The following is a 26,481-nucleotide window of genomic DNA, read 5'->3' as shown; positions in this document are numbered from 1 at the left end:
GTTCTCTAGATGGAAAACATGATTGAGGAGCCCTAACTGAAGTGAGAAAACCCAAATCCCAGACATAGTCAGCTGGGTGTTCAACTGTGGTTTGTACATTCCATCAACAGCTGCTGTAAATACAGCTCTGCTGTAACTTAGCACAGGAAGTACGTTTTAGTGATGGAATGCGATGCTCAAAACTAACCAAACTGACCTGGGGGTGTGGAGCTCAGTGGCAAAGCCCTTGCCTAGCATAGGCAAGGCCCTGGATTTGATCCCCAGTACCCCTCCCCCCACATGCAAACCCAAACCCAAACCTTAAACCAGCCAAATTAAGCCAAGCCACAGTCGTTTTCTTGGCATAACGTTTATTTAAAGTTATATTTCAGGGTAAATACATCATCATCAGGGTGGGCACTCAGCCTATACTGGGCTACTGCAATGCATCTGGGAATTTTATAAAATAGTTCTCATACAATATAAATAACCAATGAACTACAGATAGGCTCTTGTATGACATAAAATTTCCAAGTGTTTTTAAAAGTTAAAAGTTAGTTGATATTTAAAATGTTAAATTGCCCCGGATAAAGTAACTGCATGGTTGAGAATATGAGGAATGAAGACACCAGTCTCAATGCTGTGTCAGTATGTGTGTTCTTTAAGCATAACTTTGCTATTTTGAATGCGTGACCCAGCCGGAGTTCAGAGAGCCCCCAATAGCTGTTACATTTGGTTTCAAACGACCATTTCTGCAGGAAAGGTCATACTCCAAGAAAGCAACTGTTGTACCATCTTTTCCCCAACTTCCCATCCCCCCTTTTGGACAGCATCATCAATCTTTTAGAAAATCTTATTGCAAATGTTTTGTTTTCCCATCTGCAGTTTTCACTCCTTCCATTAGATGTCAGTGTCGCACCATCTTGCGTTTCACCGGGTCCCCATGAAGGAGGCCCAAGGAAAGCAGACCATGGTTTCTTTTTGGTACAAGTTACTAGCAGGGTACAAAAACTGAAAATGCAAATAATGAAGAACAATTTTGAACAGATCATAAGGACGAAGTAGTGCTGGTGATAGAAAATAAGAGATAACAAACGAATGAGGGCTCTCTGGGAGGAATCTATCAATAAGATCCTGCTAAATATCAAAAGCATGCGAAGGAGAATTTTGTTGGGTTCCTTCTTATTAAAATGAAGGGAAAACAAGGTAGAAACCTTTGACTAAAAGGGGTGTGGGTGTGTGTGTGAGAGAGAGAGAGAGAAAGAGAGAGAGAGAGAGAGAAACATCAAGGCCTTTCACTCTTGCTTGGCTTTCCTGCTCACAATTAAGGCTCTACCAACTTAGGTATGCTTCCAATCAGCTTTTTTTTTTTTTTCTGGTTAACTGGAGATGAGTCTTTTCAACTTTTTTTGCTCCAGATGGATTAAAAGCACGATCCTCTAGGTCTCCGCCTCTTGAGCTGCTTCGATTATAGGCATGAGCCATACCATTCTGGACTAAAAGGGACATTTTTGATAGAAATGATACCCCCATTTAAAAAGCAACTGAAAAATGTCTTCTAGTTGTTCTTCTGAATTAACTATTAAGATATATCCAACAGCAAAAGCCAGGAACAGTAATATCATTGTTAAACACAATTAACAAGTTAGGTCTGTTTCCCACCTGATTTTCTTCATTCACCTTTCCATCCTATAGCAGAGGCAGATCAGCAAGGCAGATTTTAAATAGCAGAGAATAAAATCCCTTTTTATAAGTGCTTTTATGAAGGCACCTTCAATGACTTAAAAAGGATAATTCTGTCCTCATTAGTTAATACTTCTTGTATATATATCAAAAGCTCTGCATTTTATTCCTAACTTAAATACATACAGTTTCAGTCGTTGAACTCTATCCTGATAGAAACAGCTATTACCATAGGAAACAGCTATTACCAAGGGAAATAGAAATGTCTGTTGCATCTTTTTCAAAATAGGGTCTTTCTCTTTTTTGCCCAAGCTTACCTTGAACACCTGGGCTTGAGGAAGCCTCCAATCTCAGACTCCTGAGTAGTTAGCCAGAATTTCAGCCTCTCCTGGGGTCAGACACACTACTACTGCTCCATGAGGCCCTCCCACCAGTCCTTACAGACCTGAAACCAATCAACTCAGTACCCTCAAACAACTGTTTGTTACAAAGAAGGAAAAACAGCCACAGCTCTGTGGATGCAAAATTCCAAGCAGGACAGTAAGAATTCACCAAAAGACATTATTCTTTCCAGAAAATATTCTGGGAGACAGAATTAATGCAAAAGGATGAAGACCACAGGAAAATACTTTCATCATGATAAAAATGACAAAAAAGGCTAAGACATTCAGAGCAGGGAGAACTTGTCACTGCGCCTCAGATCAGCGGGCCCAGGAGGCTTAACAAGGGAGCCATTAGCGACACCCTGCTGGGCTTAATTGTTTTAGAACATATGGTACTTTATGCCACCACCCAGCTGTGAATTCCCTGGCTTTTGTCAGCTTGTGTCACAAACTAGGAAGAACTAGTCACTGAACAGCCTGTCTTGAGTTCACTACATTTCTGCCTATTATAAACTTTGGTACAACTGTAAAGTAACTGGACTAAATATAGACTCTGCATCTCTTCCACTTATAATTATATGAAGAAAGTAGCATGCTTTCTACAGAAAAACATACAGAAGCAGCATAGTCCCAGATATATGATAGAAGCTCAATAAATACTTAGTGTATCAGACCTGCTTTCAAATGCCATTTTCATTATACATTCACTATAGTTGCTGGGTATGGGCCAACAATCATTTAATGCACAAAGAAAAATTTTATAAAGCTTATTGCATTTGTTAAATAAAGCTAAGTGCAAAGGGTTTCATGACCAGAATGATAAACTAAAAATAAGTTTAACACAAAGAATAACTTGTATACGAGGCAAGCACTCTTGCCACTAGGCCATACCCCCAGCCCAAAGAATAACTTGTATATAAACCATAATAAATATTTGTTGAATAGAATCGGAATGATGTATGCTGAAAACTGGAAGGAAAAAAAACCCTCCTGTACTAAAGACATGAACTAATATATAATATAGTTAAAATTCGATCAATATTTTAAAAACAAACATTTTTATTAATAAAAATCCTTGAAAAGTCCTCTTTGATCGTGTGTGTGTGTGTGTGTGTGTGTGTGTGTGTGTGTGTGTGTGTGTGTGTCGTGGAGCTTAAGTTCTGGGCCTGGGCACTGTCCCTGAGCTCTTTAGCTCAAGGCTAGCACTTTACCACCTGAAGCCACAGTGCAGTGCCATTGCTGGTTTTTCTGGTGGTTAATTGGAGATAGAGTCTCATGGACTTTCCTGTCTGGGTTGGTTTTAAACTGTGATCCATAGAGCTCAGCCTCCTGAATAGCTAGGATTACAGGCGTGAGCCACTGGCGCCTGGCTTCTTTGATCCCTTTAAAACCAAAGATGATACAAGCTTCTTGCTAAGATCTGAACTGCAAAAGCAGTTAAGAAATCTAGTGACCTCTAAAGCACAACTAAAAAAAAAATAATCAGAAGAACATACTTTCCTAAAAAATCAATTCAATCAGTGTTAAGTATGTATGTGCGTATTTGAAGTAAAGGAGTGAACTTTTCATTAATATCATTCAGCACATTTGCATCTGGACCAGTGTTGAGAAGATCACAAACCCCAGAGCTAGAAACAGCTGTTTGGTTTCGTCAGCCACTTGCTGTAGACGTCACCTTACAGGATGCCATTCCCATGGGATTTTCACAGTAAATAGACTGGTGATAAGTCTTCACAATAACTCAGAGACAGAACAGCACTACTACTATTAATACCTTAAGGAATACTAGAGACAACTTCCAAATCTTTTAAAATACTTTTGTGTGGTGTAAACTGGTCCACTGTGTTAGGAGGGAATCTTTACCAACTCCACTGACCTAGTTCATATGATTGGATTCCAAGGCTGTATTAAAAATTACTAAAAATACAGAGCCAATCTTATTTTAGAGACAAAACTTAAAGATGATCCTATGACAACTAGAACACTCAAAGGGAGAACAAAAAGATAATCTGGAATTCTATGCTATTTACCCAATAAGAAAACAGCTGTTGAGCTTTAGAATTAAAAAAAAATTAGAAATGAAATCCTTGGGGGTATATGTTATCCTATAATACAGAATGACCATAAGGATATCAACGTTAATAACATCAGTGGTTCTTAAATCTGTGCATCTTAATTATTCATCATTGAAGAACAATGAGAAAGTCCACAGAAACTGAAAAGTCTGACCAACAAAAGAGTCCTTTTGCCAGACCTTGAAGTTGTGAATCTACATGAAAGCCAGAGCTGAGTTAGGAAGGAAGACATTCTCTTGTTGGAGGAAGACATTCCCTTGCTCAAGTCTCACATTTTCTACCGTCCACCCATCACTACATACTCTTCAGATCACATGACCACAGAAGTGGTCTTCTGTTGGTTTAAGGCCCAGGTATTCCAGGGAACAACTCAATGTTCCTAACTTACTTTTCCTGAGGGTTACCTGGCAAATTCCTGCTCCAGAGAAGAAGGCAACAGTTATATTGTGCTTTCTGACAGTGCAGCGACTTAGCAAGGCAAAAAAGAATGGGTAAGAAATCTAGTGTCCCAGAAGGGAGTCAAGACAACAGCATTCCTGACTTAAGCTGATGACTCCACTCTGCAAGAGGTGGAAGGCGGTGTTGTTTGCCCAGTCCACTGAGATGCAGGTTGAGTGCCGCTGACCTCTTCAATGCCAGAGGCCCAGGGCTCTTGTCAGCTGGACCTTAGTGAAGCTTGATGTGCACGGGGTAGAGGAGGGTCATATGTTCTGCCCCTTTGAAAGGCAACTTTTCATTGGAATAGTAGTGTACCACTTCGGGGATGCTGTCAAACACAGCACTTGTCTGATTCAGTGTGTATTTGTTGTCTTTTGTCTGTGCCACAATGATGTGGACACATCCTTGACTAGTCCTGAAGCAAAACAAAAATCAAGGAGACATGAATGAGTGAGCAGATCCCTCCCCACTGAAAACAATCCCAGCGGATTCACAATACATAGACAGGTCCTCTTCCATTCCTGGAATTGTTTTACACCAACAGAAACATGCATTCGGACACTCTAGTGACACTCCAGGACAGCCCTCGGAAGTGCTATAGCCTAAACGCATGGCATCCTTGAATTGTTTACCCTTATTACACATGAGTCATCAGGTATAGAACCAAAAGACAAGCCAAGTCCTTTCTAGTCCCCAGTTGGCAAAACAAATGTGTCTGCAACTGCCCAATGTTCAATCTCCTTGCCACAGTTAAAAGGATACATGTGAAGTTTCTTCCTTATTTTCCCCTAATGGAGCACGAGGCTATAATAATAATAATTTTTTTCCCTCCCCTCCCCAGAACCAACATAGAAAGGTCATTCCTGGTTGTGTATAATGACAACTGGCACTGAAGGCTCATAGATTTAATCCACAAGCGCCAGTTTCAGGAACACAGTGGAGCTATTCCTGGTATTGTATATCTAGTAGCCTATCCCATTTTCTGAGCCATGTTGCCTGCACCCTCCCCCCCCCCTCCGCTTTTCCCCTCCAGTCTGATTGTTTCAGCTGCAGGGGCTCAGCTTCCTCAGGAAGGAAATGCTGTTAGGGCTCTTGACAATGATCCTCCAATATAGTGCCACAGAACTCACAGAGCAGTGAGAATTTCCATGATACACACTCCACCAGGCCCACTAGGCAAAAGTGAATTATCTGCACAATTAGACAGAGGGAGCCATAGGCAAGTCAGCATTTCCTTCCTCACCAGAAGAGGCTGGCATCAAAGGTGCAGTTGGAATTCTGACAAACAGGGGATCTGATTTACTGAAGTTCCTCATGCCAAGGAAGGAGAGTAACTGAACGAACCTGTAAGCAATGATCCCTTTTACCAGAAATGATTGCTCTGTTGAGAGGCCCTCTTAGACCAGGGAATGTAAGGGAGAAGTGGACTAACTTACGTTGATAAATGAAAGAGGACCCTCATTTTCCTATTAGATATTGGAAACTTTACCCAATACCATTCTGATCACAAGTGTTTCACGTTCAAATGCTTCTTATTTTCTGATGATTCACATGCGTCAGGACCACCTTCAGATTCTATGTTCTGACTGGTCATCTGCAGGAAAGGTTGTCACCATGTACCCGTCCCCTGAGATGAGGCAGCATGGGAAGTGGTACTTACTTCAGAGCAATGGAGTACCTGCTGTTCCCGATTCACTGTTTCGAACCAGGTAACCAGCTTCTCTGCAGGGCTGGAGTCGGCTCTCAGCCTCAGCCCGGGTAATAGTGCCGTGATACCAGCTAAGCAGTGGGGGTGGGGGGGGGAAACAGAGAGAGAGAGAGAGAGAGAGAGAGAGAGAGAGAGAGAGAGAGAGAGAGAGAGAGAGATTGCTGTGAGGGTCAAATGTAAATCTGGAGTGCAGTTCATTCTGTGAAGTGTTGTTTTGAGATGAACCTCCGGGAAAAGCCCAAGAGCACGGCCTAGATCCTGCTTCACATACGGAGTAGACCAAGCTTGGATCTGGGGGATCCCGGATCACAAAGCCTGTCAGATTCATTTGAGAACAAGAGGGCTAGTGCCATTTGCAGAGTTTTCACTCTGTTTTAGAGAATGAGATTTAATACAAGGTTCTGGGATGCAGTACCCTTCCCATTCCTCACAAATGCCCTGGGCTTGGAAGATGAGTTAAAAAAAAAAAAATCCCATGCAGAGTATTCATGAACAAAATGGGTTAGGGTACCCTGCCCCACACAGACCATCCATAAGCTTACAGGACTCACACCTCTAAACTTAGCTACTCCGGAGGCTGAAATGTGAGAAGCAAGGTCCAGAGACAGCCTCGATCCACAAAACCGTGAGACCCTTATCTCCAAGTAACCACCAAAAGGCCAGAAGTGGAACTGTGGTGCAAGTTGGTAGAGCACTAGCCTTGAGCCAAAAAGAGAGCCAGGCCCCAAGTTCAACCCCAGAACTGGCCAAAAATGAAAAATATAAAAGCTCAGAGCGGAGGACTGGGAATATGGCCTAGTGGTAAAGTGCTCACTTCGTATAAATGAAGCCCTGGGTTCGATTCCTCAGCACCACATATATCGAAAAAGCTGGAAGTGGCACTGTGGCTCAAGTGGTAGGGTACTAGCCTTGAGCAAAAAGAAGCCAGGGTCAGTGCTCAGGCCCTGAGTTCAAGCCCCAGGACTGGCAAAAAACCAAACCCAAACACACACAAAAAAACCCCAAACAAACAAAAAACCCCAAAACCAAACAAAAAAGCTCAGAGGAAGGACGGGCTTGAAGGTGGGTGGAGGACACTCACGGCTGCTTCTCTAGGGGCAGGCCGGGGTCCACCTTCTCGCCCTCGCTGTGGTCTGACAAGGTTGGCTTCAAGATCTTCTGGGTCCAGCTCTTCTGCCGGTGGTGCTGCCTTACTGTCTCCTCCCGGCCAGAAGCTCGCTCAGATCCTTCAAACTGGACTGGAAGGGAGACTCCATTGAGCATCAGAGAACACAATCTAGGTGACCTTCAAAGGGGAAAAAAACCCTCCTTGCCTGCCTTAGCTCAGGGAGGAAGAATTTTCTCCTTCAATGTGAACTCCACACTGCTGCAGAAAACCCTGGGCAGCTGAGCTCCTGCTGGCCTTGATGTCTGGTTGCACTGCTAGCATGCCATGGATAGTCACTTGTCCATAAGATGCCCATCAGAGTAACACACCATCACAACATGAGGGAAAGCTACTTGAATAAAGTCAGCACCGACTTTCAAAGTTTAGCTTTAGTACGATTTAGAAAAAAAAAAGACTAAAAGTAGTTACATTTAGTGACTTCTTGCAATAGGACTCTATCATTCTACAAAATAAAGTAAGTTTTTTATGACAAAATAATAAAATAAAAAAAATCAACTCAGAAACAGAAGGCAACCATGAAATAATACCTTCAAGATACCATGGTATAGAGAAAAGTAGAGACCTAGCTGGGTGCTGGTGGCTTATGACTATAAGTCTAGCCACTCAGGAGGATGAAATCTGAGGACTGCAGTTCAAAGCCAGCCCCAGGCAGAAAAGTCTGTGAAAGTCTTACCTCCAATTAACCACCACAAAGCTGGAAATGGAGCTGTGGCTCAAGTAGTAGAGTATTATCTGTGAGCAAAAAAGCTCAGGATCAGCACCCAGGCCCATTTCAAGCCCTAGGACTTGCACACACACACACACACACAAAAAGAGAGAACTAATGGCAGCATCTAATACTAAAATCACGCTAAAATGGATGCAAATGTTTGCTACCAAGTATATTCATTCCTACTCATCCTTTACACATTGGCTCTACTTAATTGCAAACCTGGCAACCTGGCTTTATTATTAAAGGGGAAAAATATCCCTAAATTTCTGAATCAAAGGTAAAAGAAATATGTAGCAGCCACATGGAAAAACTATATCTTGGAAAAAAAGTAGGAGAGATGAAGGGATAAATCACCTTTAATATTTGTTGACAACTTATCAGTTTTCTCTGATATTACTTAAACATCCACAGCAAAGCTTGGCATGGTGTCTGATGCCTATATACCTAGCTACTTGAAAGGCACACCCCATCCCTGCAAAAAAAAAAAACCAAAAAAACAACCCCAAAACAGCCCACACATTTTTAAAGAATCTTGATACTTTTGTCTCAGCCCCTCTTAGTGCTGGGAGAACAGACATGCATTACCACACGCTTGCTGTGAACTGATTCCTGTAGGAAGATTGTTCTTTTTCTTTTTGTAGGTTGTGGAGCTTTAATTGTGGGCCTGAGCGCTGTCCCTGAGCTCTTTAGCTCAAGGCTAGCACTGTACCATGTGAGCTACAATGTCCCTTCTGGTTTTCTGGTGGCTAATTGGAGATAAGAGTCTCACAGACGTTCCTGTCCAGGCTGGCTTTGAACTGTGATCCTCAGATCTCAGCCTCCTGAGTAGCTAGGATTAAAGCTTTGAGCCATCAGCGCCTGGCAGATTTTTCTTTTTTAAAACAAAAGGAAATAGAAATAATGCAGTTTAAAAATCCCAGCATTAGGGAAGCTGAGGCATAAAGATGGAGAGCACAAAGCCAGCCAGGGCTACAAAAGTGAGACCCTGTCTCAAAAAAAAAAAAAAAAAAGTCAACAAAACAAAACAAAAGGCAGAGCTGGACACCACTGCCTATGTCTATAATCCTACCTTCTCATGAGGCTGAGATCTAAGGAAAGAGATTTGAAGCTAGCCTGGTCAGACAAATCTGAGAAACTCTGATCTCCAATTAACCAGCAAGAAGCCAGAAGTGAAGGTATAAACAGAACAAGAGAGAAAAACCCAACATGATAAACTAAAATCTAGCTTTACCCAGCTTTCCAACCATATTTATCTATAATCTATTTTATCCAGCTTTGGTGTTTCATTTTAGCTAGTATTATTATTATTTGAGATAGTGGGATTTGAGATACTGGGGCTTCGAGATTTCCAGGTGGGTGCTCTACCACTTGAACCACTGCCTCTGGCTCTTTCTTTTGTTAAGAAATTGTAAGTGAGGTGCTGGTGGCTCATGCCTGTAATCTTAACTACTCAGGAGGCTGAGATCTCAGGATTGTGGTTCTAAACCAGCATAGGTAGAAAAGCTCCCGTGAGACTCATCTCCAATTAACACTTAAAAACTGGAAGTGGTGCTGTGGCTCAAGTGGTAGAGCACTAGCCTTGAGCACAAAGAGGCTTAGGGACAGTGCCCAGGTCCTGAGTTCAAATCTCACAACCATTTATCTATTTTGAGACACAATCTCACTATGTGGTCCAGGCTGGCCTGGAATTGATAGGTAGACCAGACTTGTGTAAATGCCTCAACTTCTGGAATGCTATGATTATAGGCATGAGTTACCACACCTGACTGCTATCATTTTATAACAAAGGACTTAACAGGTTTGATGAGTAATGCAAAAAGTTAGAAAAAGCTGCTACCAGGGCTGGAGGTGTGGCTCAAATGATAAGAGTATTGCCACTTGCCTAACAAGTGCAAGGCCTCTGAGTTCAAACCCCAGTACCACCAGAAGAAAAAAAAAAGCTGCTCCCAAGTTGATGAATTCAGTGGTGAGGAAACAAATATATAGAGATCAGAGTGGTCTTCCTAAAATTCTTTGCAGGCATCTGCAAATCAATTGCATACTGAGAAGAGAATGGAAAATAAAGGTAGCGATAGGATAAAAAAAAATGCAATACTAAGGGTGCAACTCCTGGTCTTTCAGTCAGAGCTAGATTCTTGTTTCCCCATTTCACATTCCTTGAGGAAAAGAGCTGAAGAGCGTAAAGAAAATGGACTTAATGTGACATTCAGAGTCCTCTCTTCTATTCTGAAATGAACGTTATTGTTAGCCTAGTAACCCTACCAAGGAGTAGACCCGAAGTTAATGCCCCCATCTAATGTAACTTCTTAGTCTGACCAACCTCCTTTCCCCCTTTCCCTCCTCCCCATACCCTCTGCTGCCTCTGGGGACCAGTGTGCTATTCTAGATTTCTGAGATCAGCTTTTTGGGAATGCCCAAGTGAGTGCTCCTGCTGGGAAAATTGTTTGAGATGATGGATATGTTAATTACCCTGATTTGAACATCACACGAGGAGCCCAAGTACTGAAACATCACATAATTCCCAGTAAGTCTGGACACTCACTTTGTGTCAATTTAAAATTATTAGTTTTAAGTGGAAGACACTCACCTGACAGTGCGCGCACAATCTGCTCCCTCTTCCACTCCCATGGCTGCTCATACTCTGCCGCTGGCCTCTCATCGTCCTCGGGTAGCCGGCTGTCTGAGGGCCAGGCCTTGGCCTCCACCCGGGAGCCCCCCTCCGCTGGCTCATAGGGTGTGTCATAGAGCTGGGGTGGCTTCCCCAGGAGGTCCTTGGAACTTCGTCTCTTGGCCAGCGTCTCTGACTTGGTGCTGCTGTTCTCCCCTGGCTCGCAGGGGCTGTCCAGCATCTGCAGGGCCTTCACCAGGGGGTCTTTGGAACCTCTGCGCCTGATTTCTGGAAGACATGTCACACGGGTCACATAGAACACCTTGAAAGAAGAGGTGCAGGAGGCTCTTTTACCTCTAATGGGTCTGTGTGGCCGAAGGCAATAGACAAGATTGTTCCTTCATAGGCTGCACAGAAGGCCAGGGAACCCTTTCCTTCCAGTGGCCTGGGAGCTACAAAGGGACTGACTCTTGGGAGGAGGGTTTACATTGAAGATAGGTAGTCTCCAGAGGCCTTCACAGTTAGTTGGTAAGACTTGGTCTCAGGGTAATGTTTTACTGCCAGTTCCTGGTGTCTACTCTAAGTTCACTTTTAATTTCTGCATCTGTTAGGAAGCCTAGATCTGAGCATTTTATGTTTTTGTTTTTTGCCAGTCCTGGGGCTTGAACTCAGGGCCTGAGCACTGTCACTGGCTTTTTTTTTTTCCCCTCAAGGCTAGCACTCTACCACTTGAGCTACAGCGCCACTGTGGCTTTTTCTGTGTATGTGGTACTGAGGAATGGGACCTAGGGCTTCATGCACGCAAGGCAAGCACTCTACCATTATGCCAGATTCCCAGCCCCTAAGTATTTTAATAGAAAAAAACCAGTGGAATGTTTATGATAGAGCACTGCCCCAATTATACTTGGGAAGCTATTCCATGCATTAGAGTTCTAAGTTTCAATATAGTGGGAAGCCAGGTGACATTCTTAAATACTTCACTAGGCTAATAAGGGCAAGGTAAATTCAAGCAAAAGGTGTTATGGAGAAACAACTACTCTATAGCTACCAATGTAACTTTCACAATCACTCTGAGATGGATAGATGCTATTTCCTCAATCCTAAAGAAGAGAAAACTAAGCACAAAGAGGTTACAGGAATGGTCTGAACCAGGAAGTGGCAGAGCCCGGAGTCAAAAGCAGGAAGCAGGGTGCTACAAGTCATACTCTGAGCCACTACACTTGGATTGGTTCCAAGTGGAAGAGAAATGGAAGAGGGGCTGACTTTACTAGAGAAGGTCATTTCCAGCAGAGGAAGCTGCAAGAGTGAAGATATGGAGGTGGGAAATGTAAAGGGCTTGCTTCCATATAGAGGAGTTGAGAGAAAAGTGGAAAGTGCAGAAGACCAGAGAACAGAAATGTAGTGGAAAAAGCAGTAGAAAACAGTAGGCGAGCCAGGAAAAACGTAGATGTTTTAAAAAGGAAAAAAAAAAGTGTGGATTACACCATATGCAATGCAAAACCATTAAGTCCTTTTCTTTTCTTTCTTTTTTTTTTTTCCAGTCCTGGGCCTTGAACTCAGGGCCTGAGCACTGTCCCTGAGCTTATTTTGCTTAAGGCTAGCACTCTGCCACTTGAGCCACAGAGCCACTTCTAGCTGTTTTCTATATATGTGGCACTGAGGAATTGAAGCCAGGGTTTCATGTATACGAGGCAAACACTCTACCACTAGGCCATATTCCCAGCCCCCACTGTTTTGTTTTGTTTTGTTTTGTCAGTCAGAGGGCTTGAACTGTGTTGGGCCTGGGTACCTTCCCTAAGCTATAGGCTAGTGCTCTCCTACTTTGAGCCACAGGGCCACTTCCCGTTTTCTGGTGGTTAATTAGAGAAAAAAGTCTCATAGCCTTTTTTGCCTGGGCTAGCTTTAAAACGAGATGTTCAGATAGCTGCCTCCTGAGTAGCTAGGACTATAGGCATGAGTTACCGGTATCTGGCTAAGTCTTTTTTTTTTTTCTTTCTTAAACAGGGAATAACAATTATATTTGTGGTTCACTGGAAGACAACTTGAACCACAGTGTAGAGAATGCAGTAAATCAGGAAAGTATGAACTGAACTGAAGATTGAAATATGTGGGGGAAATCCTGGGATAAATCAACTAATTCCCAGTGGACTAGCCCAGGTCTAGGACTGATTGACCAACCTTGGGTTCAGGACCCATGCCAGGATGAGTTGGAGATAACTACAGTATGGGTAACCACAACTAGTTATAAACCAACAGAAGCTCCATGCTTCTAAACGCTCACCAGGGAGCCTTCGATCTATTCTCTACCTGGCCAACAATTTGCTTCTACAGTGTAAGTTGCTCTGTATGGCATAGGAGGCCTTTTCTAACCAGACCATTTCTCTCTCTCTCCAATTTCTTTTCAACCTCTCACTTCTGTCAATCCTTTTACTCAAATGAACTTCTGAAGTTCCTACAGGGTCTTACGTCTACAGTGACTGGTAATGTTCTAGTTCTCAGAAGTCTAACTCTGCATCTCCTCCTTAGTCTAACTCTGCATCTCCTCCTTGGCACCCACCTTCCTCTCCAATGGCCCACTGAGCTGATGTGGTACCATGGTGATGCCCATGACTCTCACCTTGTCCCTTTTCTCAGTGTAATAGACCTAGTTCTCCAGTTTGGTGGAGAAGGCCAACTATGAGACCATCACCCTTCTTTATGTTGATAGGAGACACAATTGTGTGAAATAATGATTGGATGGACAGATGAATGGGAGAGCACTATAGCTTCTTCAGGCAGGCAACAATGTGGATCTGCACAGTGCATCGTTATTAATCCAGTAGAAATAAAAGCAAGTGATGGAGAAAGGAGGGCAGACTGAGAAGGAAGGGGGATCAGAGGCAGAACCTGAGATTCTAGTGAAGCGTGATGGGAAGAAGCAAAACCAGCAAAGACTGAGAATGGTGCCATAAGCAGGAAGAGAGGGTCAAAAGACCACAGGAATGAAGGAACAAAGGATCAAAAGACTTTCTCCTTGCAACTTAAAAACAAGCAGAGCATGCATGGATGCTCTTTGGAGAAGAATCACTGATCAGTATGACTTCTACAAGGTGAAGCACAACAGATGAGGGGGTTATTCAAATCAGGACACTAATTCAAAGGGCAAACTATTTCTAGGGCAAGGTCACAATTCTACAGGTTTAGGGCCCTTGTCAGTAGCTGCCTCCAAATTCCATGCTCATTGCAATCACTTGGGTGACCCCTGCGTGGGTCTCATCCTTGGAGATCTTGCTATCAGAGGGTTGGAATTCAGCCTGGGAGTCACAGGATAAATATTCCCCGACATGATCTAAGGAGCAGCTAAGTTTGAAGATCATTACCATACCTGCTGAATCCCATATCCCCACCTCACTTCCTTCTGATCTCTGGGAATTCTGATGTCCTGTCTAGCTCCATCCCCAGAAGGGCAATAGCTGCCTCTAAAACCTCCATGTCATAACATGATGCTGGCAGGACCAACTCTCACCCAGGCCAGGCCAGGCCAGGCCAGGCCAGGGCCCAGAGTTGTGGGAGATCAGAGCTGCATCTCCTGTTCCAGCCTGTTGACTTTGACTCCTACATCTTTTCTCCTTCATCATTACCTATTCTAGATGGAGCTATGGAAAATGAGAAACAAAAACATACTCTGTTCTTGGTTCAATTAAGATAAGGCTGGCATTAAAAAAAACAACAAAAACAAAACTCTTCTAAAGAATTAAGAAAAAGGAAGCAGAACACACAAAGGAAATTCAAAGATGAATTTAGAATTTTTAGGTTTCTAATCATTAATCAGAATTTGTTTACCCTTAGTTTAGACCATCTGGCACAGACCCGGGAAAAGTCTTCCCCAAGATCCTGATTTCAATTCTTTCCACTTAAACTAAGAGGAGAAACCAAAAAGAGAAAGTTGATGCCAACTTTTCCAGTTATGCTCACAAGGAAATCTCAATAAATCTGCATCCAAATGAGGGCACAGTGATTAGAATCTTGAGTTCTAATTCCGTGGGCTAATTCCCATGTGCAATGAGGTCCTGGAGGTCTTTACTTCAGATGGTCTGGGAAACACTATGGAAAGCACGCTGCTGAGAATTCCTTCCTTGAATGGTCTTGGAATTGGATTGACACCCTTCAAAATAATGCTTAATGAGGGGGGGAGGGGGCTTGAACCCCTCCTTCAAGGAGAGGAACCTTCCCATCTGTTCCAACACCTGCCTGCCCCCAACCTGAGGCACCATAGAAACAGAAACAATCATGAGGCTGCAAAGCCGACCCTTCCTGCAGGGAGAATAGACCCTGACGTGCAGAGCTGGCTCAGAGAGGAAACGAGCCTGAGAAGGAGGAAATGGCAAGAGGAAGCTACACCCTGGCTGCCCGATAGAGGCCATTTACGGAGGCAGACAACAGAGAGCAGAGGGCCGGCAGCAGATAAACACTGGTCTGCAGGCCAGCTGAAAGGCAGAGCTGCCCCGCACCAGTGAAGATGGCAACTGGTGGCTGTGAAGCCTAGCGGGATGGAAAATTTCCCTTCTGCTCCCATTCTCATTACACATAATTATGGCATTCACATTTAAACACATGGCAGAGGACTGGGGCTCTCTTGTACTGCATTAATTGTGGTTAGCAATTAGTTTCACTCTATATGGTCTAGATATTCTTTGAGAATGGGACTGTCTCCGAGGTGTCGAAATACTCACTTGGTGTGCTGGATATGTATGGTAGTGGCATGTCATACCTAGCATCTCACCAAAGCTCAGAACACACTGACAGGAGTGTTCTCATTTGCACAGCCAACTGATTATTCAGAGTCCAGGCCTTTTCCACCACACCTTAACTAGACAGCATTGCGCTGGAAACTGTTTCATACAAAATGCTCATTACACTTTTAAAAATGTATTTTTTTGCCCTAATTCCTTCTTGTTTCCCACACATTAAACACAGGACCTTATAAGGCATTTTCTTGTTGGAATCAGAAATAGGGCTGTTAGACCAAGTGTTTTCCTCACATCTTTAATCAGCACTCAAGCTGCTGGTTTTAAGTTAGTTTAATATTATCTTACCAAATAAATGGAAATATCTGAACAAAAGCAGGTAGAGCTCAGAGCTCTTCTTCTATTGTTCAATAGTCAAAACCAAAGGGTATTGAGTAACCATATCTTCCCTTTTGGCTGTGTAATTTTGTCAAGTTCTTTCACCTTTCTAAACCCAGGTTTCTTCAATTGTGTACAACACTGGCTTTACAGAGTTGTTGTAGGATTTAGAAAATATGATGGGAGAATTCTACAGCTAATTTGTTGGCAGTCTTACAGAACTTTTTTTTGTGTGTGAGACAGGGTCTTGCTATGTAGCTCAGGGTGGCCTGTTTCTTGAGATCCTGTCTCAGCCCCCTGAATGCTGGGATTACAGGTGTGCATTATCACATATGGTTTGTCTTAAAGGGCTTCTAAAGTGCATCCAAGATAGTGCCATTTTGGGTGACTAAAACTCAAGTGTTAAATTATGTAGAATATTTGTGAATTATTGAGCGAAAATGTTCCTGCTAATTCAGCAGAAAAAAAAGTTTATGCTAATATTGTCTATATCTTTCAATGACTAATCCTTTGGATAAATCCCAGTGAGAATCTATCCATAAACTCTTAATTTTTGAAAATTTAGAGCAAAATTTTTTGGGGAGTAACCCAGATATCCCGAGTCCTAAGTTATTTGTTCACAGGAAAGCCATGAGCTTGTCTTAGCTTCTGTTTCTTCCTTGGTTCCTTGACAAAGACAGTGATTCTTGAGGTCTACTTCATGGCATCAATCGTACTTTTCAATGACTTCTTTTCTTTGCTGATGTTAGGTCTGTTTTGAGGTTCAAGGTAAAGATCACATAGGTCTTGTTTTCCTGTGTGCCTAAAGCAAGAACAAGGCCCCAGTCATGGCAACTAAATGCCAAGAAATATCTGTTGGATGTTATAGAGTAGTAACATGGACACTATCCTATATATTGTATGTGCCCAAGACACTGTTAAAACTAGCCATGTGATCCAGATTTTACTAGTAGGAAAATTCAGAACAGAGGTTGACAATACAGAGTTAATTTACTCCACAGTTAACTAATAGTCATTATTATTAGCATCCTCCTCTCCATATGCAATAGCAATACCTACACTAATACCACTATTTCTTAACATGGGAAATTTCTGGTGCTAGAGTTGTGGCTTAGTAGAATACTTGCCCAGCATATATGAGGAAATTTGGCTTGACAACGAAGCATAAAAGGAGCAAACAGAATAAAAAAAGGAAAAGATGGCTGGGTACTGGTAGCTCACAGCTGTAATCCTAGTTACTCAGAAGGATGAGATCTGAGGATTTCAGGTTGAAGCCAGATGGGGCAGGAAAGTCCACAAGACTCTTATCTCCAATTAACCACCAAAAAGCTGGAAGTAGAGCTGTGGCTCAAGTGGTAGAGTGCTAGGGTGAGTGAAAAAGCTCAAAGGCTCTGGGTTCAAGCCTCAGGACTGGGACACACACACATTTACACACACACACAAACTCTCTCTCTCTCAAAACAGTAAAAGATGAAAAAAAAAGTAGCAAATCTTATTTCCAGCTTCTGATAAACTCACTTCCTGTTATTCTGTCCAGCCTGTGTAACCTGGAGTAGACTAGAAGGCATATCCTCTGTTGATTGAGAAGGTACTTTGCAACATATATTTCATTTTACTTTTGTAACACATATATTAAATGAGGAAACCTCAAGATTCATTAACATGATTCTTTATGAAAAAAGTACTTTATGTTTAGGTTCCTAATTTTGAAAGTTATGTACAGTGCAGGTTGTTCTTGAACTCTTGCTCAACATTCTGAATGCTAGAATTACAGGCAGGTGTTATGATGCCGGATCAAATTTTAACTTTTGAGTATATTATTCTCAGTGAGTCTGAGTAGAGCGACGTCTAGTTATGGGTTGAGTTTACAGTGCTTTTGCACTCATTTCAAGTGTGCACTGAGGGCCAGGTAGCATTAGGGCCAGCCACTCAATTTGGTCAGGTAATTCTGATCTCTAATTCCTCCCTGTCTCTTATGAACATAGATGGGTCCAAACCCCTCTTGATCTTGCTTTCTCATCCTGTAACAAGGGGACAAAACTGCAGTCCTCTAGCCAACAAAGCACTTGAAGGGATTTACTTTGAAAAAGCTATATTCATTATTTAAAAACAGCATTTTTTTTCCCCTACTACCAGTGTGGTCCTCCAAATAAACAGCTGGCATAGTGTAGATAAACTACCAACACCATTAAAGAGGAAAATTAGGGAAGGTGAAGGGAAATTTATTACTATTTTTCCCTATTCTACCTCTCGCTACACACACACTTGAAAATACTTTCTCTCATTGGGGATACACAGCTGAGTGTTAGAGTGCTTGCTTAGCATGCTCAAGGTCCTGGTTGGATCCAGTACCAAGGAGGGGGAGGAGGGGTGAGGGAAGAAAATCCTTTTCCTCACTTATATGTAAAAGTAAATCCTTTCCCCAATTCCTTTTAAGCAACCTCTGATTTTTTTTTTAAAACTCTGACTAAGTTCATTTTTCACTTCCTTTCATTCACAGATTTCATTAAGGGTCACAGTCCAGTGACCTTCAGGGTCACAGCCTCTCCAGGGTACACCCTCCCTAGAGCCATGCCTTATCTCTGTGAGCAGAGAAGCAGGAAACAGAGCTGAGTTTTCCTGTTGCCGCGCAGTGTTCATTCTGAGGCCTGTCTTGGCCCTTTCAGGGTGCTGTGGCTACCCCCTATGCTCACCTTCTTGCCTTAGTTTAGAAAGCTGGAACCTGACAGCTTTTCATTCTGTTTAACACAACAAAGTCTTACTATGTGACCAGGCATGAAAACTACCACACTAGAACAAGGCTCCCTTGAGCTGGCATTCAGAAATTACAGTTCTCAGGGTTGGAGATTTAGCTCAGTGGAAAAGCACTTGCCTGGCAAGTGCATAGCCCTGAGTTCGGTCCTCAGCTCTGACACATCCACAGCAAAAAACTCACTGTGGATTGAAGGATGTTGAAGGAAAATAGGTGAAAATTAATTTACCCTCAAATCCCCAAATAAACTGAGTGTGTTGATACATGCTGCAATCTCAATATTTAGGAGGTTGAGGCATCAGGAGGATTCAGTTTGAGGCCAGCTTTATCTACATAGTAAGGTACTGTTTCAACAAAACCCAACAAAACAACCTTCCCCACCAAACCAACAAGAAAATGCCCAAATAAATCTAAATAACTAGTTCATATTTTTCTAAGTATCATTTACACTAACTTTAAGAGAACAACGAATAAAAGGAAAAAGTCTGACCCCAAAAATGACAGGAGGAAAAATGCTGAGCAAGAGGCTCTGAGATTCCAGCTCCACTAATGCCACTAAATTTTATACCCCAAATGAATAAAATGGTAAATGTATAAAAAAATGACAGGGAGATTTTATAGCTCACAAATTGGAATTTCTCTGGCTTGAGATGTTAAGAGACTAGAATTTGGTTTTAGACAATTTGCTTGAATAGGTGACTTGTCACAGTGATTGTTAATTATCATATACCTTTAAATTAAATGTTTTGCTCCAACGTTGTAGAACTTGAAAAAAGCCTATAACATAGAGAATCATCTCCCCTTTGCAACTTTTCACAACTTAAAATCTCTTTCAGCTAACCATTCTTTGTGTATGTATTTGTCTCTTGATACTAGTTTATAACACCCAGTACGGATGTCAGAGCTTTTGAATGTGGCAAGTAAACGGACATAAACAATCCTAAAACAAGACCAGGGCTGGAGGTATGGCTCAGTGGGGGACTGGGACTGCCTGCCTAAGTAAGTACCACGCCTTGAGTTCAAACTCCAGTACAGGCATGAAAAACAAAACAACACAACTCCAAAGACCACATTCTGAGCACATGTGCAAACTCACAAGTGTCATCTTACGCAGAATTAGAAAAACTAAAAAAAAAAAAAAAACCAACATAAAAATCCAGCTCTGCAAATTCCAAGTAAACTTAAAAAAAAAAAAAGCTGATAAATTCTGAAGGATACTTAATCATAAAAGTTAAGACAGTATACTTTAAATTGCTTTATTTCTTTTGGAATATGTTCTGATTACTATTTTACAGTTCTCTAACAGAGAAAGCTAGAGAGAAAGTTAGAGTGACAGACAAACCTCTACATATCAGAACCCAGTTACAAACCTGTTATCATTTGCTGTGCGTCATAGGGTTCCATGTAGCCATCGTTCTCACCCACTCTCTCTGCATCCCTTTGACCCTTTGTCCGTTTGGCATCGTAAGGGTCAGCATAGTCTTCTAAAATGATGACCTGTTGGAGAATGCGAGGACGACTAAGGATGACTATATACCAAAAATGCCATGGTATCAAAATGGTTACCGAAGGGGCTGGGGATTTAGCTTAGCGGAAGAGCGCCTGCCTGGCAAGCGCAAGGCCCCGAGTTTGGTCCTCAGCTCTGGAAAAAAAAAATCTATAAAATGGTTACCGAAATCTGCAAATATGGAGTCAAGATCATCAGTTCCAGAGAGCATTTGCACTTGATAATGTGTTTCAGTTGGACAAATAGCTTTTTTGGGGGTAGTATAATTGACTTGTACTTTTCTTTCCACTTGTAACAAAACATTTGTGGGTTACCAGGCAGGTGCCTGGGGGTGGGTAGAGGGCAATAGAAGGTGTTTGTGGCTTTAGTGCATAAAAAGATGAACTTGTCTACCACATAGCTAATGTTCTGGGTGTTTTAAGCTCTGATTAGCTGAGCAATACAATCAAAGCGAATTAAGTCAATCACCTTTTAGCACTGGCTAAGTGCTGAAAGGGAGTCAAAATGGTCTGAAGACCTGCTTCTTGTCCTCAAGGAATTCATAACAGCTTCTAAGAAGATGCCTTCATAAAATGAAATAGGTTAATATTGAATAATATTGTAGGAGTTTTATGTTCAGCAGTTCATGAGCAAAGTGATTATCTAGGCTGCCAATCAGATAGTTTTGATATTTATGTCTGAGGGAAGCTATCTTTCTAAAAACAGAGGAAAGTGCCCCCAAAGTGCTATGTGTGCACAGTGAGCAGGGAGCACTTTCAGAGCAATGTTCCACCATCTCTTATAGAGCCTTCCTGAAAGACTCAGGAAAAAGTACTGTTGTTGCTGTGGGAAGAATTCGGACAGAACAGGTAAGAGTCCTAACCTGTTGGAGGAAGTGGCCTAAGAAACCCTAGATACCCAAAAGAGACACCTACGAAAATAACCAGGCAGCCACTGTGGAGGACTGTGATTACCCAACTCAGGCCACCCTTTCTCCCTCACTGGCATCACATGTACTGCAGTCGCATGGCTCAGCAAGGAATATAGGACACCATACTCAGTCCTTGGTGTAACAGTTAAGTATGCCACGGAGTAATGTATGAACTGGGTCTATGTCCACCCTGTCTTCCCATGGTGCTCAGAGCCTGGCATGGGGCAGGCATCCTGTAAATACTGCGGACACAAGTGGAAGAATAAACTGAGGTGCCCAATACACACCATATGGAATATGTTAAAGGCTCCTGATCGAATAGGCAGCAAGTTAGAAGCCTGGAAAGAGAAAATTAAAATTGCCATGACAGAAAGTAGTTGCCTAGACTGATCAAGTCTCAGTTGGAGCTCTTCCTTCTTTCACAAGCTAACATCCCCAAAGAGTGGTGAGGCCCCACATGTCCACATTTTTTTTCTTAACTTTCCCACATTGGACAGCACCCAGAAAGCCTCCAGTGACTAAGAAGCAGGAAACACCTTCTTCTCTCCTGATCTGTAATTTCCTTAAGGGCATTTCCTTGTCATAGCCCGTGTCTGCCCCCCATCCCCTCCATCCCTCGGTGCTTTATGCCCCTTATCTCACAGGATTATACACAACAAATGTCCATGGAATTAATGGAAGGGCTGTCATCAGGATGGTTGAAACGCAAACTCTAAGAGGCCCTCTCATTTTTTTTCTGTGATTAATTAGAGATAAATGAGTCTCAAGGACTTTTTTTTTTTTTTTTTAATTTTTGGCCCTAGCTGGCTTCAAACTGAAACCCTCAGATCTTGGGCTCCAGAGTAGCCAGGATTGCAGGCATGAGCCACCAGCTTTCAAAAGAACCTTTACTAAGGTGGAATTGTAAGGAAGGCTGGTACCATCACACCAGCAGAGAAGCAGTGGTCAACCCATTTCCACAATGTGAAATCTACTGTTCACCTTCCTTATGCTGAAGAGAGATAAAAGCCACATACAAGTGTAGCTTTGCTGATTGTCTAGATGTTAAAATTAAAATAAACTACACTTATGGAACAAAACAACTATCTCTTATTTGATTACACTTATGAACTGCTTACAAAATTAAATACACTTAAGTTGTACATTCCTGCAATGTTCTCCAATCCTAGAGAATTTTTTTTTTTGTCAGTCCTGAGCCTTGAACTCTGGGCCTGGGCACTGTCCCTGAGCTTCTTTTGCTCAAGGCTAGCACTCTGCCACTTGAGGGACAGTGTCACTTCTGGCTTTTTCTGTGTATGTGGTACTGAGGAATCGAACCCAGGATGCTTCATGCATGCTAGGCAAACACTCTACCACCAAGCCACATTCCCAGCCCAATCCTAGAGAAATTTTCAAGAAAATTAAGTGATTTTATTTTTTCTGTCTGTGCTGGTACTGGGGCTTGAACTCAGGGCCTGGGCGTTGTCCCTTAAGGCCTTTTTGCTCAAGGCTAGAATTCTACCACTTGGGCCATAGCTCCACTTTCAGCGTTTTGATGGCTAACTGGAGATAAGACAGAGACTCTCACAGGGTTTTCCTGCCTGGCTGCTTCCAACCTTGATCCTCAGATCTCAGCCTCTTGAGTAGCTAGGATTACAGGCACCGAGTCACAGGAGCCTGGCTGGCATATGTGATCATTTTAAAGGCAGATGAATGGTAGATGGGGGAGGACCTTAGGAACCAGGTATTCATCTTCTCTTAGGTACTAAGCAGCCTAGAGTTCAGCAGGCTCGTTCGTGTCCAAGGAAGGCCACGTTCTTACCGCATCTTGCTGCTTGAGAATCTTGCCCTTGTCCAGCTCGGGGCCCAGGGAGGAAGGAGAAGACGATGCTGGGGATGAGGAGCTGCTGCTGCTTCCGCTGCTGCTGCTGCTGCTGCTGCTGCCAGGGTAGCTGTTCTTCCCATTCTTCTCCTGCGTATCCACCTTGATGAGCCTGTTGATGTAGGTGCTGCAGCCCGAGCTCTTGGCCGCGCCGCGATGGGGCTCCTCCTCGGTAGCCCGGGAGTTCTTTCGGCCCTTGCCCGCCGCGGCTTGGATCAGACCCTGCAGGCTGTCCCGGGACAGCCGGCTGTCCTTCGGGGGGCCGCTGGTGGCCTTGCCGCTTCCCAGTTCGGCCGCCGAGTTCTTGCGACCCTTGCCCAGGGTGGGCCCCGCGCCGCCCGCCTCCGAGTTTTTGCGCGGCTTGCCACCGCCCGCGGCCCCGGGCTTGGCCCGCTCGGACGCGGTCTTCAGGTTCAGGGGGAACTCCTTGAACCACTTGGCTGCCATGACGGGGGCCGGGCCGAGGCGACCCAGGAGCGTCGAGGCCGCCGAGCAGGCGAGCGAGGAGGCCCAGCCCAGACACCGAGAGGCAGCAAGGGTCGGGGGCCGCTGCATTCCCCGGGGCTAGTGCGCTGGAGGCCGCGGCGAGGCCCCGGGCCGGCCGTCGCTCACACCCCGCAGGGTGGAGCCCCTGCGACCCGGGGGCTTCGGGGGAACCCGGGGCGCCCAGCTGGCGGGCGCGGGCCGCCGCTCCGGACACGGACGGCGACAGGCACGACGCGCGCGGGCCCCGCCCGGCCTCCTCTTCAGCACCGGCGCAGCTCGGGAACCGCGGTTCTCCGGAGGCACCGGGGGGCTTCCCCCCCTGCTTTTTCCTCCCGGGGTGGGAGAGGCCGAGCCCGCGGAAGCCCCCGGCAGCCCTGCCCACACGCTCAGGGACCACAGTGGACTCCGCGGAGGCGTCGGGACCGTCCCCCGGCGCCGCGACGGACGGTAGACTGCCGGCGGACGGATGGACGGCGGGCCGCCCACCCGTCCTGCTCTGCGCCCCTCCCCTCCGCCGCGGGCGCCTCCCAGCCCCGCACCTCCCGCCCAGATCCGGGGGCCGCGGGGTGTGTGTGTGTTGGGGGGGTGGTGCTGGGGAGAAGGCGGCGACCGCCGCACGTGCTGCCGATCGGCCGCGTTCCGGCGCGCGCCACAGGGCTCCCCGGGGCTGCAGAGCGCGCCTCCGCCGCCGGTCCCCGCTCCGCGCGGCCTTCGAACTCGCCCGGGAGCGCGCCACGTGCGGGCGCGGAGCCGGGAAGGAAGGCTTGGGCTTCCCGCAGGACCGCGCACACCCCGCCCTCGCCCCGCCCTCGCCCCGCCCCGCCCCGCCCCGCACGCCGGCCGCAGACACCGGGAGCCTTGTAGCAGGGGTGAGGGGTTGTTTACTAAAAGTCAGACGCGGGAACGGGGCGTGGAGGGGGAAACGTTGTTTTCATGCTCCTCCCACCGGCCCCGAGAGACCTGGGCCCCCCCCCTCCCCGTGGCCGGCCACCGATTGGCTGCTTCCTGGAAGCCCCGCCCCCGAAGAGGCGGGGCGAGGAGGTGTGAAGGCGCGAGGGTGAAGGCGGCTGTGGGGCCGGTGGAGCGGGGCCGGCGTTGCATTCCCCGGCTTGGGAGCCGAGGTGTCCCTGACGCGTTTCCAAGTCCGGGGCTGCAGGGCGAGGAGTGGCTGCACCGTTCGAGGTTGGAGGCACTTTTGGGAATGGCCCCCGTTGCGCGTGGCGGTGGAGGGAAGGGTGCACTGTTGTATCGGGGCTTGAGGCCTGCTTGCATCCCGGAGGAACTGGTGTGGGAATCAGAGGACACTTGGTGGGTAATTGCGGCTCGTGCATTCCGAGACCGCTTTGATAGCACCGTTGCCCCCCACCCCCCTCATCGACAAGGGTAGGTTTTTCATTTAGAAAGCTAAGTTTAAACTTAATTTCTATAACTGAAATCCTTTTGCTTCAAACAAACAAAAAACCCCACTCGTGCTGCTGGGCGTACACAGCGCGTTCTACAGCCTTTTCTACAAGCCATGGAAACAGTCCCCTCCTTCCCTCCCCCGCCGGACCAGAGTCATTGCGGGACTCATGCCAACCATCCTTGAAGATACTGGTTGACTTACTAAAGAAGAAAACAAAAGAGCTTTGTGGAAATATAATTTACACACTATAAAATTCACGCTGAATCAATCTTTAGCAAATTCATTATGTTTAATGATTCTCACCATGGTCTAATTTTAGAATATCTGCACCTCCAAAAGAAAGTGACCATTAGCAGTTAACTCCTCATTGCCTTCCGCCCCCCCCCCCCAATCCTAAGGCGCTACTAGTTTATTTTGTTTTTACCCATTTGTCTTCGGGAAGTTTCAGGTAGTATAATTACAATCAGATAATATGTGGCTTTCTGATTGTTTTGTTCCCCCTTAGTCTCTGTTTTGAGATTCATCCCTGTTGTAGCATGGATTGGCACTTTATTCCTTTCGTATTTCCCAGTAATACTCCCTTGTATGCATATACCACATTTTGTCTGTCCACTGCTGATAGACATTTTGTTTCCACTCTTTGGATATTGTAAACAATACCGTTGTGAATATTTATGGATAAGTGTATGTGGATATATGTTTGAATTTTTCGAGTGTTAGTTACCCAAGAGTGGAATTATCAGATCACGGGGTAATTCACTGGTTAACTTTTTGAAAAACTGCCAAAGTGGTTGCACCACTTTACATGACCAAAAATTTGAGGGTTCCTACTTAAAAAAAAAAAAGCAACAGGATACTGCTTGTCTTTAGTTTGAAAAAGTTCACACGTTTGTGTGTATGCAATAAGTACACACATATATTTACATCCCTTAAATGCAAATCATATCCAGAACAAGTAATAGAGTGGAAGTGAGGTTATGACTAGAAAAAATAAGCTTTTGAAACAATAAGACCTCTTCTTTTTGGTGGGGGGATTTTTTCCTGGGATTTATATTCAGGGCTTTATGCTTAGTAGGCAGGTGCTCCTAACACTTGAGCCACAATCCCAGTCCCAAGAAAAGTATCATTCAGAGATGTGAGCTGCTCTTTTGTTGGGGAGATATTGGTGTCTTCCCTGTCCCCAAAGTCCAGTTACACTTTCAGGGATAACTAGGAAACTGTGCCTAACTGTCTGCAGCCCAGATTTCCTCCCATGAACTGCTGAGCTTTTATTCATCCATAGCTAAGTCTTTTAATTATCTTAACCACTCTTGTTTTTTGTAGACTTATTTACAGCTAAAGCAGTTGTTTCCTCCCACAGCTGGGAACAATTTAGAGAAAAAGGTTTCAGTTTTATTTTAATATTTAATGTTTTGATATACATTTCTCCAGCAGTACTAGAAAAATACTGCTTTAGAATGACATCATAGCCTTCTTACCTGTAGGAATAGAATGAAGGTTGTGGAATCATAGGACTGAGTTCTCTAACTTCTATAATTTTCAGCCAATTGTATATCCTTGAGCTTTGCTTTACCCATGTATATATGATGTGAAGAGAGGCTGGGGTGGGGGCACGTGTAGTTCAATGGTAGAGCATGTGCTTATCCCTGGATTTGATCACTAGAACCACAAAAACAAATGAACAAAAGGAAGCTAACACCC

The 26,481-nt window shown here is 44.4% G+C and overlaps 1 protein-coding gene across 1 annotated transcript; it reads right to left on the bottom strand.

Annotated features, from left to right (window-relative positions):
- Window positions 1-3,299: 3,299 nt before the first annotated feature.
- Window positions 3,300-23,819, bottom strand: She (Src homology 2 domain containing E). Its single transcript, XM_048356568.1, is given in 7 exon segments — window positions 3,300-4,973; window positions 6,219-6,249; window positions 6,252-6,337; window positions 7,348-7,504; window positions 10,734-11,042; window positions 19,982-20,108; window positions 22,830-23,819. Coding segments are annotated over 7 exon segments (1,512 nt in total). The 5' UTR covers window positions 23,445-23,819; the 3' UTR covers window positions 3,300-4,786.
- Between the last annotated feature and the right edge of the window lie 2,662 nt (window positions 23,820-26,481).

Source organism: Perognathus longimembris, chromosome 11 (assembly GCF_023159225.1).
Source record: "Perognathus longimembris pacificus isolate PPM17 chromosome 11, ASM2315922v1, whole genome shotgun sequence".
Taxonomy (NCBI): Eukaryota; Metazoa; Chordata; class Mammalia; order Rodentia; family Heteromyidae; genus Perognathus; species Perognathus longimembris.
Note: the sequence above shows the minus strand (reverse complement) of the source record. Positions and strands in the feature narration are given on the sequence as shown.